Below are 17,816 nucleotides of genomic sequence, written 5' to 3' on the forward strand. Positions count from 1 at the left end.
CGAGAATATCGTCTTCCCTTTTGAAACCCTCAAGAACAAAGTTGAACACAGAGAGAAATAATTTTCTCTCTCATGTAGCCTTCAGACTCCTCTCAGATAGTACATTCAGAGTGATTGACAATCTGAATTGAATGCTCTGATCCAACTGATACGTGGCAGAGAAGGATCATTATCAGGCTGAAGGAAAATCTTTCCTAATCCCACTAACTCATCAGATTTGGATCGAGCTGAAGGTTTTCAGTGGTTTGGGCTGAGTCTTGAAGTGAAGTAGCCTGTTTATGTTGAAAGTTTGGGCCTGCAAAACAAACAAGTTATAGTTATTTGGGCCACAAAAATCCTTAACAAGAATTATGTGGACTTATTTGAGACGTTAAATGTTATTGGGGATATTATTCTCCTCGTTCCTTGGGTACATGTCCCGAGTCTTCCTTTTGTAATAGGGCTTGCAAGGATTGCCCATGCCCTTGTGTCTTCGGAGGTCTGGCTTCCTTGCAACTTCTTTTGTAGTTCATTTTTCTCTAGTGAGGAGCTTGAGGAATTATTTTTGGAGTGATTAGTTCCCGAACATGGTGTCTTTTGGTTTATCAAATGACCTTTGTATCTAGCTTGTTATTGGTTTAATTTATTTTATTTTTGATAATAGCACAAACTTATGAAACTTGCCACATTTACTAATCCGCAATGATAATTGCCGTAATCGTAATAGATTTGCATTCATGTATCAATTATAGTGATCTTCAATCGCAGGGAATGAGGTTATTTTGATTGTATTTACTATACACTAATGTAATTGTAATAAAGAAAAATCCATCGATGTCATTTACTTCCATTGGAAAACGTAATAAAAATGGCAAATGATGAAAATAGAGGGTGTGGATCCCATGTAATTATCAAATGTAATTGGATCGATAACCCTCCTCTCCACAATAAAATTATATTTGTTGATTACAAATTTTACATTGGGACTCACATTTCAATATGATTACAAAACACTAGTAAACAACAACAAATGGAATCAAATCGGGACCTACTTTTTAAATTACTTTTGATGGATTATATTTACTATAAAATAAATATGGCCTCAATGAAAAGTAGACTAGAGTGTTACAAAAATAAGTTGATGATCATCCTACTACTGATTCGTTCGTTTTTTTTTCCGTCATTTTTCTTAGGATTGTGTTTATATGCTTTTTAAATAATATTCTTTGACCATTTTTTTATTACCAGTCGCATAAAATCTAACTTCAAAATTTTACAATTCTATAGATTAGATGAAGGGAAAAAAATTACACTTTTATCACTGGATTTATTAGCCTTGTTTTTATTTGGTCGCTAGCGTTCAAAGTACAATAGTTTTATTCTTAAATATTGAGTATTGTTTTTGTTTGTTCTTTAACTTTCAATATTTACTCTTCTACCATTGACTTTTTATTATTTGTTCACTTCGATCTTTAGTATCAATGTCCACTAATTAGTTTAAAAGAATTAAATCCATTCACACTAATTGTACACCACTATTCAAATTAACTACAAATTTCGTATTTTAAATTAGCTAACTGAAAGTTATTATCAAATATCAAAATTGAGCATTAGTGAAAAAAACTCGAGGATATAAAAGTGTTACATATTGAAATTCAAGGACCGAATGAAAACTAAACTTGTTATGGGTGATTTTTGACGAAAAGGATAAATATGATTGATTAGGAAAAAAAACTGGATCAGAACCAAGACAACATCACAATGGACCAAGGGAGGGGAGTTAGATCTTTGGGCCCAACTCCTCATTGACGGAGGTTGAGGTGTCTTGTTGGCTCAATGTGAGTTGGTTTACTCTCAAACTCCTTAGTTTTCACATTCTTTCATTCTCTAACTTATACATTAGGAGTGTGTGTGACAACTAGTGCATCGATGTGTATGTTTCTCTTTCAAGGTATATTATTTCTTCTTTAAACAAATTCACGACTGGTATCCCGTGAAAGTTTGATGCATTTTTCTTTTTTGGATTTAGCATCAACAAAATTCACAATCAAAAAATTAAAAAAGATATATATTTTCTGAAACTTAGAAATCAAATAAGAGTGTACTTCAAATACATTTTCAAGTGATTAATTTAAAAAACAAGTCATTTTGAAAAAAATTAAGTGTTTAATAATCACTCAACATGGATTTTGAAAAATGAATTTATAAAATAAGTTGGTTTAAGATAAATATGTGAAACCAACCTTTAGAAAATGAAGTTTGAGTACATGGTTAGTCTCTCCCCAATTTGAGGAACTCCGACCACAACCTCCACGACCAACGCTAGCCAACTTCTGCCACCACCTCCGCCCACCACTTTCGGCTACCACTACCGCCAATCTCCGACCACGTCCTCCCGCCGACCGTCCCTGACCACCTTTGGCCACACTTTTGACAATCATTGCTGACCCAATCTCTGGACAACATTTTCGGTGACTGACGCGGTCACCACTTCCCTTGACCACTGCGAGCCAAATCTGACTACCACTAAAAAAAATTCTTTTATAGTATTTTGACATTAATAAATACAATTTTATTATATAACTAATCAAATATAAAAACATTTTTGAAAAAAAAAATCAAACAAGATGTGCCTTTTATAAAGAGTTTTTATCGAAAGTGTTTAAATGAAAATGAATTTTCTTTCCAAGTCATTTCAAATCGATCCTGAAATTAGATCATAGTCAAATCGAGCATTACTTAATTAGCATCTAAGTGTGTTATAAACTACGAGGTTTATGGCTCGAGTCCCGTATTTCTATTGTAGTTAGAAAAAAACCATAAAATTTGGGGAGCAGAGGTTTTGTTGTCCGTCTGTTTGTTTGTTTTTTCTTTTTTTCCTCCAAAATAAAACACGAAACATATGATTTTGAGTGGATTGGACATGGAGGTGAATGGATTTTGCATGGGCTATTTTCGTCAACAACCTCGGAGGTTTAGCCCAATACGTTAAGCAGTTGGCCGAGTTTCGTTGCGTCATGGAATTGGACATCATATATATAATTTATTGTGAGGAAAAATTTTCATTTAAAATGAGAGGAGTGTATATATACCGGAGATATTATTTTAAATGATAAATTTACTTGAAAAAATTTATAAATAATAGTAAAATATCATAGACAGTTAAATTTTGTTATTTATGTAAATGTTTTGATTCATTTTCTATATTTGAAAACAACCCTACGTAGGACCTAAACTTTGGTAAAAACCAAAATATATAAATCAAATATAGAAATATATTTTCTAATATATACAAAGCAAATATGGAAATATATTTCCTAACATTTGTACCATGTATATTTGGAAGTGATTTTCACATGGCTATAAATATTTTTGTTATTGTCAAAAACACTTTTCTTCCAAAATTTGATGTTGGACAAATGTTGAAATTTACTTGAAATTTTTTTAAAATAATTTAGAATTAGTTTTTTAACGATGTGCTAGAGACGAGCCTTTAGTAGGATGATGGACGGAATCACTCCCACAAAATTTGTCCCATAGAAAATTTTTAAATCATTTAGAATTAGGTTTTTTTAATGATGTGTTAGAGACGAACATTTAGTGGGGTGATTGACGGTATCACTCCCTAATTTGTTCATTTGTTATAACAGTAAAATTTGCCTAAACTTATATGCATTTATCAATTTTTTCATAATATAAAAAAATTATATTTTTAGGCTCATTTGGGTAACAATTTGGTTTTTTTTTTTTTTTTTTTTTTAATTTTGAAAATTAAGTCTATAGACACTATTTTTACCTTCATATTTCTTCATTTGTCATCTACTTTTCACAACGGTTTAAAAAACTAAATTAAAATTTGAAAACTAAAAAAAAAGTAGCTTTTAAAAAAACTTTATTTTTGTTTTTGGAATTTGCCTAATAATTCAACCATTTACTCCATAAAGATGCAAATTATTGTAAGAAATTATGAGAAAATAGACTTAATTTTAGAATAAAAACCAAAACAAAATAGTTATCAAACAAAATCCTAATAATTTGGTTATTCTAAAATCCATTCAAAACCAAACATAATAATACAAATTTATGTGAAAGTTTCAACACCCTTACTTGAATCGCACAAGCCTTGTATGCTCATTATTTAATTTAAAGGTTAAAAAATATTTTTGGTCCCCAAACTTTTTAACAATTTAATCCCTATACTGTGGTTTGTAACGATTTAGTCTATGTACTTTTAATTTTGTAACAATTTAGTCACTGAACTTTAGTATATAACAATATAATCCTTATACTTTCAAAATTGTTACAATTTAGTCCTTGATGTAAAAAAATTCATCAAAATTAAATATCAATTTTTATTATTTTATGATGTATAATTTATATTTATAAAAATATTGAGTTTCTAATTAGTTTATCAATTTATTTATACAAGAAATTTAATTAAACATTAATAGTAATGTCTACCATAGAGACTAAATTGTTAGAAATTTTAAAGTATAAGAACTAAATTGTTACATATAAAAGTTTAGGGACTAAATTGATACAAAATTAAAGTACGGAGATTAAATTGTTACAAATCGAAATTTGAGAACTAAATTATTATTTCTATGAAAATTTAGGGACTAAATGTGATTTTTAACCTAATTTAAATTCTATACCATTGGTATCATTTGTTCGTTCCATAATTTTATATTATTTTGTTATGTAAATCACAAAAAGGAAAAATCAAAACTATGCCTTTAAAAAATAAATAAAAAACTCCAAACTTTGTTATTAGAATTTAGATGAAAATTGGAATCTGTGGTGGTTAGCTAGAACGATTTAATAGTATTTAAACTGTAATTTTTATTTCAAGATGATCTAATTTTCTTCCAACATTTTAACAGAATTCTATGCTAAAGAGAGTTCTAAAAATAATATGTATTTTTAAAACATATGAAATAGTTTAGAGATATTATTGTAATTTATTATATTTTATCCCTGCAGTTTTTAACACTTAAGACAAATAATCCGAATTTAAATCATCGATCAATTTTAAAATAAAAATGGCAAAAGTTATTAATTAATTAATTAAGTAATTAAGGAAAAGACAAAAACCAAGCTGGCCCCTGAAGCATTATCCATATGGACCCTACAGTTGTCAGTTGACACGTGTGATGTTCTAAAGTGATGACCACAAAGATAAAGAAGGCCGTTCGTTACAAATTTCATAAACAAACTTAGTGGCATATTATTTTATTTAGGTCTCCCTTAATCATTATTGATTTTTTATTTTAAAAATTAAATTTATAAACATTATTTTCATTTTTCAAATTTTTTATTTGTTATAAATTTTTTATCAATAATTTAAAAAATCAAGTCAAATTTTAAAAACTAAAAATAATAGCTTTTAAAAATTTATTTTTGTTTTTAGAATTTGGCTAAGAATTTAACTATTATGCTTAAAAAATATGCAAATCATTATAAAAAAAGGTGAGCAAATAGACTTAATTTTTAAAAAACAAAAAATAAAAAATGAAACAATTACTAAACGGGACCTTAATTTTTTTAGTACAACAGGGATCGTGGTTTCTCATTAACATAAAGATATTAATTGAGCTATATTTTTTTACTACTTTATTTTATTTATGAAATCAATAAATGATTACATTATTTTAATAAGGGTTTTGAGCTTCCGGTCTTGGGCAGCCCCAAATAGATTGAATCTTTAGCACCTTAAACAAAATCTCGAGCTCTAGGACTTTTCTTGACCATTTTGATATCCTATGCATAGATATATAAGAGTTGATTTGATCGAATATGTCTATTTCACCGAACCTCTTTTTGAGATAGTGTCCATATTATAATGCCTTTTTGTGCGGATCAAAATTGAAGCTTTCTCTTTACCAATGAATCGATAATTGATGGGGTTGGAGATTGAGGATTTCTAAGAGTTATAGTTTTCATTCCAAAAAGAGAAAGTACACAACAATTGATTCTTTTTTTTAGAGATTTGACACTCAAGTGTTTGAAGGATAAAGAAAGAGAAGCAGGATAAGGATGATATTCAATCCCCAATAATAAGACGATATATAAAGGATAAGTTTAGTTAGAAAAAGAAAAATTAATAATTCAACCTTAAAAAAACAATAAAATTAAAACAATCATAATTCAACTTACATACAAAATGTATCACTAAAAGTTGAAATCCAACCTCCTACTCAAGAAAAATAATTATGAAAATATTAATAATACATATTAATTTTGAGTTCATCCAAATTCTGTATCTAAACTTTAAAGATGTCAGATGCATAAATTTTTTAAAGATTTTTAATAAATTTCTAAACTATGACTGTTTAATATTTTATTTTTTTAAAAATATATTAAATTATAAATTTGATTTTAGGTAACTTGGAAAAAATTAGAATTTAATTTCAATTTTAAAAATTAAAATTTATTTATCACATAATACTTCATAAATAGTTTCTATCGATAAAACTCTCATATATAATCCATATGGTAGGAATTATTTTGGAAGGTTTTACCAAACCTTATACACTTAAATTTTAAATTTCTATGGACTAGACCAAATTTACAAGTTAACCTAAAAGACTAGTAATTTTTAATTAAAAATACAATTATCTATTGCATAAAAAATCAAAGGTTAAAATATCATTTTGGCCATTATCTTTAGGAATCGTTAAAAATTTTAGTCATTATTATTTAAAATGTCTAAAATGTTAGTTCACGTGCTTTAAATGAATCTTAAATTTAATCTATACGACTAATTTATGGTTTATTTTTTTTATTTTTTTAAAAATTATTATTAGTATTTTCAATCTAAAATTCAAAAATACATTCTCATAGTTATTTTTAAATAAAAATCATCATTATTCTTTAATTAATTTTGATAAAGTTTAATTTCAAGATATTCGACTTAAAATTTAAGGGAAGTATATGAATTAAAATGAGATATTATAAAATATAAAGACTATATTTGAACAAATTTTAAATCTATAAAGACCAAAATATTATTTTTAAATATATTTAAGCACTTATTAAATATTTTTAAAATTTTGAAACTAAATAGAACAAATTAGAAGATGGAGTAAAATGTAATTTTATTTCCGTATTGTTCTATTTTTGTTAAAATTCTCTCTTCAAACTTCCGGGGACGCCAAGCAAACTTTCTCTCCTCCCTTAGACCATCTTCTTCATTCCGTATAAATCGCTATTTTTCTGTATTGTGTCACCGGAAATGGCGAAGACAATCTTCGCCGGAGCTCCGATGACGTTGACTAGAAGGCAATAGTCTTATCTATCCCGTTTCTCAATCTCCAGTATGTTGTTCTCGTTGATTTCTACCATTCCTCATTGATTTCTGAATGTTTTCTCAGATTATTGGAGCTAGTTCAGAAGCCCTAAATTTAGGATTGTTTAGATTCTATTATATTGATATCCAGGTGTAATCAAAATGAGGAGGTATATGTTCACTGTTCCTTCCGGTCAATATTGTGGAATGTTCTCTCAAATTCGATTTCTAATTCTCTTTATTTTCAGATATATTGAAATACGTGGATGGTTGGGGTTGTTCTTCTTTGCTTGCTTGTTAGTCTGCTCTATTGGAAGAGGTGGGGTTCCAGTTTGTCCTTTTTTCTTTAACATTTCACATTTGCAATTTGAGATAATAGAGAAAATGGTTGTGAAATTTATCTAGTTTTGCCCATTTGAGGAATAGTTTCATAACGTTAGAATGCATTGTAATTTTCTTTTAATGGAGCACACTTTTAAAACGGTCTATTCACTGGATTTTTTTTTATTTTTTTATTTATTTATTTTTTATTTTTTAAACGTAGAGCCGAAGTTGATGGAGTACAGGACAAATAGTTCATTTGTTTACAACCACACTTTTGCCATTGTCATGGTTGAATATGCTTCTGCAGTAAGTTCGCTTCACCTACCCTAACACAGAGAGAGCAAGAGCTCTCTTTGTTTAGCTTGGCTTAGAAGGGCAGTTTCTATTGTCTATCTATTGATACAAACAAGAGTGTGTTAAAGTATTGATATAGTTAAGTTTACCATAACTCATCAACTTTAACTGTTGGGTTGATTGGCGGTTTAACATGGTACGAGTGCAGGAGGTCATGTGTTTTTTAAATTTCCGTAATGCCATTTCCTCCCTAAGTTATATTGATTTCTACTTGTTGAATCTTCAACAAATTTTTGAGCCAGTGTTAAAGTACAGATATAATTACATTTACTATAACTCACTTGCTTAAGTTTTTGGATTGAAAAAGTATGTATTTCCAGTAAAATTGCCCCATTACCTTCTTATGATAAGCTAAGCTTAAGGCCCTAAGGGGTGACACACTCATTGGTTCTAGTGGTTTCTGATTGAAAGTTAAGTTAGCTTTATTGAATTTATCAATTGTGTAAGAGTATGAATGTGACGTTGCTCAAGTTGCATGAAGCCATTATTTCCTAAACTGAATGACAACTGCTTGTTACGAATGTCGAGTAGTGCTATTTTCATGTGAGATCTAACCAAGTCTAAAAACTCCTTCATTGTTCAGGTTTACATTTCTGATATGACAGCATTATTTACGTGGACATGTTCAAGATGCCATGGCCTCACTGAGGTACTTGGAAAAAATGAAATGGTCTATCGTCAATAAATTTCTGCACCTGAAACGAGAATTACTATATCATGGTTTCATTTCTAAAATATGTTATCCAGCCTCTTCACCTGTTCAAGTTTTTGGCATCAATGCTTATTTTCCTCTGATACAGGGGTTTGAAGTTGTGCAGCTGGTTGTAGATGTTGAAAGTTGCTTACAGGTGAATAGTTATAGGATGTTTTCCCGAGCAAACGACCTTGCATTTTACTAATTATATGTTGTATCCATGGTTGATATCATGATTTGCTGCAGTCATATGTTGGAGTAGCAAAGAATCCACGAGCTATTATAATTGCATTCAGAGGAACCCGGGGAACAAGGTACAACTCTATAAGAGTTTTCTCTTCAAGCAGTACTCTCCTGGAGCTTTAGTTGTTGAAAAAAATTATCAAGAATTTTTCGGTGTTTTTTGTTGTGTGGCTACTGAGAGCAACACGATGAGGGAAAAAAAATGTTAGGCCCCCAATTGCACATACATATGTTAGAAAGAATAAGAGAGGACAGGGAAGTTAGTTGTATTGAAAGGAGTTGAGAGTGGGGTCCACAAGGGTTGGGGGGAGGAGTGAGGTTTATATTGTGAGAGGAGCGTAGGAGAAAGGTAGGGAAATCTGAGAGTAAACTTCTCGAGAGCGAGAGGTAGGAGAGGGGTCGATCATTTGAGATCGAGAACTGTGATTGTAGATGATATTGTATTGTTTCTTTGAGTAATAATAAACAATACCTTTCATATTGGCATCAGAGCTTCTTCACCCTGAGAAAATTTGGAAAAATGGCACAGAAGAGGATGGACGAGAAGATCGATGCGGTCGATGTGGAGGTCTCGGAAATGAGAGTTGAAATTAAAAAATTATCGGTGATGGAGGAATCAATGAAGTTGTTGGCGAAAAGTGTAGAGCGGTTGAATGTCCAAGCTGATTTGCAGCAACGATCTTTAGAGGAGACGCAGAAATTATTAGTGAATTTACTAGAGGAGATTTCACAATTCCGGATCAGGACAAAGATGAATTTGAAGGAAGGAAGTACCAGTGTTAATCAGAAAGCAAAGGAGGTCGAAGGTATAGAAGTAATGGAACCAAATGAAGCGATGAAGATTGGAAGTGGAGATGTCCAAATTGAACGAAACAAGTTCAAGAAGGTGGAGATGCCGGTGTTTAATGGAACAAATCCGGACGCGTGGTTATTCCGGGTAGAGAGGTATTTCCAGATTCATAAACTTATCGAGGCGGAGAAGATGATCGTTGCTGTAATGAGCTTCGAAGCTGTGGCGCTGGATTGGTATCATACAAAGGAAGAGCATGTGCCATTTTTCAATTGGAAGAATTTGAAGATGCGTCTCCTCCAACGATTCCGATCTCCTCGTCAAGGTACGGTCTGTGGCCAATTTTAAGCAATTAAACAGGAGAATTATGTTGAAGAATATATAATTTTTTTAGATAAATTAGTGGCACTAATGAAATTTTGGAAAACACTTTTATGAATGGGCTGAAACCATTGGTAAGGGTCGAGGTCGAGTGTTGGGAGCCTATTGGGCTTGTAGGCATGATGAAAGCGGCCCAATGTGTGGAGAGTAGGGAACTTACTCGTGTCGAAATGACTATAAGAAGTATTGATGTTCGGAAAAACCTAAATAAAAAAGAAATTCCTAAGATTGAAAACCTCACGTCTACAAAGGAAGCGACTAAGCCTCCGGAAATTGTTCCGATGAGAACGATTACCCTCCGGGGAGTAACAATGACGGGGGGAAAATGCGAAGGTCCGACAAAGCATTTATCGGATGCAGAATTTCGTTTGCGGAGGGAAAAAGGGTTATGTTTTCGCTGTAATGAACGATACACGGTGGGGCATCGATGTAAGGTCAAGGAGCAACGTGAGTTGAGGGTTCTGCTAGTGCAGGATAATGTGGAAGACCTGGAAATATTCGAGGATGCAAAAGAAGAGTTTGAGCTGGTGGAATTGCTAGCAGTGACGATTGAGAATACTGTGGAATTATCGATGAATTCAGTGGTTGGGTTATCTAACTCGGGAACTATGAAGGTGTGTGAGGAAGTATTGAATCGATGCGTAATTGTACTAATACATTGTGGTGTTACTCACTATTTCATCACTCAAGGTCTGGTGGAGGAATTGAAGCTACAAGTTGATGACATGGCTCATTATGGAGTAATTTTGGGATCAGGAATGACAGTTAAGGGGAAAGGAGTGTGTAAAGGAGTATGGTTGAAGATAGGGGAGTTAGCAATTGTTGATGAGTTTCTGCCTCTGGAATTAGGAGGGTGGATATGGTCTTAGGAATGCAGTGGTTACACACGTTGGGGGTGACTAAAGTTGATTGGAGAACGTTAACCATGAAATTTATGCTAGGGGGAAAGTTGATGGTTTTGAAGGGTGATCCAAGCCTGAAGAAAATGCAAGTCAGTCTGAAGAGGATGATGAAGACCTGGGATGGGAGAGACCAGGGATTTTTGGTAGAATGTCGTGCTTTGGAAAGGGTTGAAACTCTGGAAGCATTCTATGGCATTGAAGATGTTTTTAATCCGAAGGAAGCATTAACTGAAGTCATTTTGAAGTATGATGATGTCTTTGATTGGCCAGGAGATTTACCTCCAAGGAGAGGAGTGAAGCATCACATTCATTTGGAAACAGGAGCTTCTCCTATGAATGTGAGACCATATCGTTATGCACATCATCAGAAGAGTGAAATAGAAGAGCTGGTTGCAAAAATGATAGCTTCAGGAATTATTTAGCCTAGTTCCAGCCCCTATTCTAGTCTGGTCTTATTGGTAAAAAAGAAGGATGGAGGATGAAGGTTTTGTGTTGACTATCGAGCTTTAAACAGTGTGACTATTTCAGACAAGTTTTTGATACCAGTTGTTGAAGAGCTATTTAATGAGTTGAATGGGGCAAAGTGGTTTTCTAAGATCGACCTAAAATCAGGGTATCACCAGGGATGAACCCAAGTGATGTGGAGAAGACTGCATTTCGCACGCACGAAAGTCATTATGAATTTTTAGTATGCCCTTCGGTTTGACTAATGCTCTATCAACCTTCCAAGCACTGATGAACCAGATATTTAAACAGTATCTGAGAAAATTTGTGCTAGTATTCTGGACAAGTTTAGCGATGACGTCCATATTTGTTGGGGCAGAAGTTTGTGGTTGTTACAGATCAACGTTTTCTTAAGTATTTGTTGTTGTAGCGCGTGGTACAACCTCAACATCAAAAATGGTTATCCAAGTTGCTCGGGTATGGTTTTGAAGTACTCTATGGTCCGGGGGTGGAGAATAAGGCAGCTGACGCTTTGCCTAGGAGGCCGGAGGAGGTGGAATTAGCTAATTCGATAGTTCCTACGCTGTTGGATATCGAGGTGATCAAAGAGGAGGTGAAAAATGATCCTAAGTTGCAAGTTGTGGTACAACAACGGCTTGCCAATGAAGACAGTGTCTCTCATTTTTCAGTGCAGTAAAGTGTGTTGAGGTTCAAAGGAAGAATTGTGCTTTGTAAGACTTCCATATTGATTCCTACCATGTTGCACACATACCATGATACGGTGTTTGGGGGGCACTCGGGTTAGTTGCGCACTTATAAATGCTTAGTAGGGGAATTGTATTGGGAGGGAATGAAGAATGATGTGAAGAAGTTTGTTGAAGAGTGCTCTGTTCGTCGCGAAATAAGGCTCTGGCCGTATCTCTAGTAGGGTTGTTGTTGCCTTTGTCTATCCCCAATGCTATTTGGGAGGACGTTTCAATGGATTTCATCGAAGGGTTGCCCAAATCATAGGGTTATGATGCTATCTTGGTTGTGGTGAACTGCTTTTCTAAATATAGTCATTTCATTGGACTTAAGCACCCTTTTTCTGCTAAGGTGGTAGCGGATGTGTTTGTTAAAGAGGTAGTCCATCTACATGGCTATCCTAGATCCATTGTCTCTGATCGGGACAAAGTCTTTTTGAGTAATTTTTGGCAAGAATTGTTTTGATTGGTTGGGACGCAATTAAATCGAAGCACAACTTATCATCCCTCGTTGGATGGATAATTGGAGGTCGTGAATAAGAGTGTAGAGGTCTTGCGATGTTTCCGTGGGATCAACCTAAACAGTGGCATGCTTGGTTGCACTGGGCAGAATATTGGTATAATACCACATTTCACATTTCCATTGGAATTACGCCATTTCAAGTTGTGTATGGTCAACAACCTCCAACTTTGATCTACTATGGAGAGCAGGCTACCTCTAATTCTAGTTTGGATCAGAAACTGCAAGAAAGGGATGTAATGTTGCGTGTTTTGAAGGATCATTTGGTAGCTGCTCAAAGTCGGATGAAAAAGTTTGTTGATAGGAGGAGGGAGGTTGAATTTGCTCTTGGGGATCACGTCTATTTGAAGCTTCGTCCGTATCGTCAGACTTTGGTGGCTGGCTGACGGAATGAGAAATCGCCTCCCAAATATTTTGTGCCATACTAGATTGTGGATCGTGTAGGGACATTGGCTTATCAATTGTTGCGTACTGGGGCAAACATTCATCCCGTGTTTTATGTTTCCCAGTTGAAGAAGGCTATGGGGCCATGACAAGAAGTTCAATATGATCTTCCACCGTTTTTTGATAATATGGAATGGCTTACCAAACCAGAAGAGGTTTTTGGTTATCGCAAAACTCCTTCTATAGGGCATTGGGAAGTATTGATTGGTTGGGAGGGCTTGCGACAACATGCAGCTACTTGGGAAGTATTTGATGATTTTCAGTAGTAATTCCCTGATTTTCACCTTGAGAACAAGGTGATTTTGGAGGTGGGAAGTAATTTTAGGCCCCAATTGTACATATATATATGTTAGAAAGAATAAGAGAGGGCAGGGAAGTGTGTTTGTGGGGACCATGGGTGAGAGTTAGCTGTATTGAAAGGAGTTGAGAGTGGGGTGCACAGGGGTTGCGGGAGGAGTGAGGTTTATATTGTGGGAAGAGCGTAGGAGAAAGGTAGGGAAGTCTGAGAGTAAACTTCTCGAGAGTGAGAGGTAGGAGAGGGATCGATCATCTGAGATCGAGGACTGTGATTGTAGGTGATATTGTACTGTTTCTTTGAGTAATAATAAACGATACCTTTCAAAAAACTTGACTTTTTGACGTTTTCATTGTCTATATTTCCAAATTTTTGGGCAATATTTCATATACAGTAATATTTTGAAACTTACATGTTAAATGTAGCTAATTCACTTGCGTCAAGTGCAATAATTTAGATTCACTGGCTATAGCCCAAAAAGTCTGCACGGAAATGTTGTCCAATTATCATAGTTTCTTAATTCATTCGCGTTGTTCTTGTTAATGGGCCTTTTTACTGCTTTGAACTCTCAATTTTCCTTGTTCTAAACTGATTTCTTTGGTAATGATCAGTCATTAGGCGTTGGTTTTGTTTATTATTATTATTACTATTATTCTGAAAAATGCCACCATTGTCTGCAAAGATAAACATATTCCCTTTCACACCATCAAGATTTGATGTGATTTTTTTTTGTTAATCTTTTGTCTCCTTGATTTTAAACCAATAGATTAACGAACTTTGCAGCATACAGAATTGGATAGAAGACTTATTCTGGAAGCAGCTAGATTTAGATTATCCTGGAATGCCGGGTGCAAAGGTGTGTAGTGCTTGAAGCTCCGTTGGTCTGTAATTATTCCGCAGGATTTTAAGTACATTGTTTTTTTTTTTTTTTTTTTGGTCTACTATCATGCTAGGTACATAGTGGATTTTATCGTGCTTATCATTGTACAACAATACGCCCTGCAATTCTAAATGCAGTTAAAGAAGCAAAGGAAGTTTATGGGGACCTTGACATTATTGTGACGGGGCATTCAATGGGAGGAGCAATTGCTGCTTTTTGTGCTCTCGATCTTATAGTAAGTGAGTTGTGGCTTGCAAAAAATCTTTTCATTTTTCAACAACTACTTTTTCGCATCTTGCTTGAAGATATCTATACTGGTCAATATTTTTTTAACTGTGGAATGATTATTTGTTGATGATCATTTGCATATTTTAGATTCAACTTGTATTAGTATGAAAAAGACTAATGGAATTCTTGATTCTATGTTCATTGGCTTTGTCAACTTTTTATGCGAAGTACTTTTTTTTTTCTCTGGTTATCTTTGTGAAATGGAGGTTGTCTTGAATCAGCTACGTGTTGCAAATCCTGAAAATCACCTGTTATGATCTTCTTGGACTACCACCTTCGAGTTTTAGTGCCATCTGTGTTTAGTTTTGGAGGGATTTGATTAATTACCTTATAGTGGAGTATTTACCTTTTCCACAGGTCAATCATAATTCCTCAAATGTTCAAGTTGTGACATTTGGCCAACCTCGCATTGGCAATGCAGCTTTTGCATCATACTACAGCAAACATTTGCCACAGACCATTCGAGTCACACATGGACATGATATCGTGCCCCATTTGCCTCCTTACTTTTCCATGCTCCGTCGGAAAACATACCATCACTTCCCAAGAGAGGTACCAATTGCCATATAACTCAAATAGGTGAATTATGCATATTTTTGCTAAAAAAAAAAATTACTTAGATCTAGAGTCCAATAGCCTTTTCTTTTTCTAGATGAGCTGATGTATTTTCTCTTTTGCAGGTATGGCTTCAGGATACTTCATCTACATCGACGTGTCTTGCCCTCGACTCTGAGACAGTCTGTGATGATTCTGGTGAAGACCCAAACTGTAGCAGGTAAATCTTTCAGCCTTTGTCTCGATTAGTAAAACTTTAATACCATTGTACAAAACAACAAAATAAGAAATTCATATCCAACTAATAAACAAGTAATTTATGCTTTAGAAAACCGAATGACTGAAAAGAAGAGTCAAACTGACCAAACCAACCTAGTTCAAGAGGTTTTGTCAATGTTTCCAATTTTGTGAAGCATCCCTAGTCTCTTTAAAATAACTTGTTTCGTTGAGTCCTATACGTCTTCCCTTGATGTTGTTGAAATCTCTAGCAAAAAATTTCACGTTGATGAGTGATTAACTTCAGCAACATGCTGATCACAATATATCATAGTTATGTTGGTAGAAGCATGAGATAGCACAACATATAACAAGCAACCATCTTAAAAACTCGTGCGATTTTGGACCTTTAAATGCAGATCTGTAGTTGGAAACAGCATCCAGGACCATTTATCCTATTATGGGGTGGAATTCCCTACAGATGATCCTGGAACATGTTGGATTGTGATGGATCCATTGCTGGTCGAGTATGGATCGGTTGATTCGGAAGGTAATGTCATGTTGTTCAAGAATCCTGCTATTCCCATTTCTCGGGCACAGACTGCGGAGGCAAAATGAAATAAATTGGTTCTGATTAAGGAGACTACCCTGCAAGATAGCTGAGGGAGGAGGTCAGCTTTCAACTTCCTGTTCCTCTTTGAGTATTTTTTTTTTCTCTCAATATTTGTTAAAACCTCAATATTGAAATGTTTATTGCCTTCATTCTTGATGAATCACCACTGTATGTATGGTTTGTATATATATATATATATATTATGAGGTGAGTAATGTTCTCCATATACTGTTGCATCTCTGTTTCTTCAGCTCTTAGACCCATATTGTCCTTTTGAATGTGAATAAAATCATGCTTATCCATGGAAAACGAGTATAACCTTTTTATCATTATTAGGTTTTCAATGTCATAGCATGTTAATGCACAAACTGGGTAAGCAAAAGCTCACTTGACCCACATGTGCTTCAACTGTAAATTTGAATCAGGGAAGATGTGACTTGCTAAACAAATAACCTCCGTCTCCGATGCTGAAGTTAGTTCTAAGGTTTTAGGATGCAATAAGAGTTTAGAGAAGGAGAATTGTGCTTCGGATGCTTCAAGTCTCCCGATTCTCACCACGTATATATGTGCAAGTATGCACCTGCTTGGGCCAATAAAATCCACCTCAGCGCCTTGATTGAGGTGGCGGGAAATTTGAATAGGAAAGGACAAAGAGTCAATACGTAAAGTGAAGTGTCCGGTCCATTATTCAATGCACCTAGAAGGAGACGACTTAGTCGGATGACAGAAGGAGCTCAGAAAGGTAGCAAGGTGGCAGGCCTCTTCAACCCCAGGATGTGATGAGTTGACATCGAGGTACCAAACGATTCCGTCGATAAGAGCTTTTGGGAGTCATCAGCCTATTATCCCCAGCATACCTTTGATCGGTTGAGCGAGAGTCCTTCCACACGGAACTCTTGGATCACTATGTCCGACTTTCGTCTCTGTTCGACCAGTGGGTGTCACAGTCAGACAGGCCAATACTATTACGCTCACGAGCAGAATCTTAGCTGCACAATTATGGGTCGTGGCGTGTCTTGTCCAAGGCCTATTTGGGAATTGAGCTTAGCCTCAAATTTGTCCATCTTGAGGTTAAGTAGTCCTGACATTGGTCTGATTTCACCTAAGCTCAAATTCACCTATAATATGAAGTAAACCACTGCCAAGTTGGGATTTATGATTCATATGGAGGGTTTTCCATGGGCTGGACATTTAAGAATTCAAATTGGTTGAGCACAAACTCTAAGTTGAATTGTCTTCTACTTCTACTAAAATGAGCATAGTTCAACTGACATAACATTTGTACTATCGATTTCGTAAGTTAGAGGTTCAATTTTCCCTCTCTACATTTAAGAAGCACGGATATAGATACAATACGACACCGAACGACGACACATCATTTTTTAAAAATTTAGAATATGGATACGACAGGGATACATTGATTAAAACATATATTTTTTAAACTATATATCATTTTTAAACAAGAAGGAAATTCAAAGCTAATGAGTTTATTTGTTTCTATACTTAAAAAGTTAGTTTGATGCATTATTATCTTTGTCATATATGTGTTAACACTCACTAAAATTTCTTTGTTCATTTTATGAGTATTTCACCCCTAGCTAGATTTAGACCAAGACTCTAATACCAATTGATAAGGACAACTTACCTCCACAATGGTATGATATTGTCCACTTTGAGTATAAATCCTCATATCAATGGATATTATTATTCTTACTTATATGCCCATGATCATTCTTTTTTCTAATCAATGTGGGATTTTGTTGGCACTCATAACATTGATGCATGTGTATTAAATGTTGGTCCTATTTTGACTTTGTACAACTAGTATCAGACACATACACACTAGCGAAACTAAAGTGTTCG

At 34.2% G+C, this 17,816-nt stretch overlaps 1 protein-coding gene across 5 annotated transcripts; it reads left to right on the forward strand.

Annotated features, from left to right (window-relative positions):
- Positions 1-7,043: 7,043 nt before the first annotated feature.
- LOC120068222 (lipase-like) lies at positions 7,044-17,224 on the forward strand. 5 transcript variants are annotated; one of them, XR_005479130.2, is made up of 13 exons: positions 7,080-7,260; positions 7,353-7,437; positions 7,516-7,586; positions 7,812-7,897; positions 8,529-8,594; positions 8,746-8,793; positions 8,886-8,953; positions 14,185-14,257; positions 14,355-14,516; positions 14,927-15,121; positions 15,250-15,344; positions 15,760-16,011; positions 16,379-17,224. XR_005479130.2 is itself a non-coding variant. In XM_039019930.2 (12 exons), the coding sequence occupies exons 2-12, from the start codon at positions 7,430-7,432 to the stop codon at positions 15,956-15,958; spliced, it is 1,071 nt and encodes a 356-aa protein (XP_038875858.1). In that variant the 5' UTR covers positions 7,044-7,260; positions 7,353-7,429; the 3' UTR covers positions 15,959-16,189. The 5 variants fall into 5 exon arrangements, 4 of the variants coding, with proteins under 4 accessions (XP_038875858.1, XP_038875861.1, XP_090164708.1 ...); XM_039019930.2 differs by lacking the exon at positions 16,379-17,224 and having other exon boundaries at positions 7,044-7,260; positions 15,760-16,189; XM_090308582.1 differs by lacking the exons at positions 7,812-7,897; positions 16,379-17,224 and having other exon boundaries at positions 7,087-7,260; positions 15,760-16,189.
- The last annotated feature ends 592 nt before the right edge of the window (positions 17,225-17,816 follow it).

This window comes from Benincasa hispida, chromosome 12 (genome assembly GCF_027475165.1).
Source record: "Benincasa hispida cultivar pf3 chromosome 12, pf3_genome.v1.1, whole genome shotgun sequence".
Taxonomy (NCBI): domain Eukaryota; kingdom Viridiplantae; phylum Streptophyta; class Magnoliopsida; order Cucurbitales; family Cucurbitaceae; genus Benincasa; species Benincasa hispida.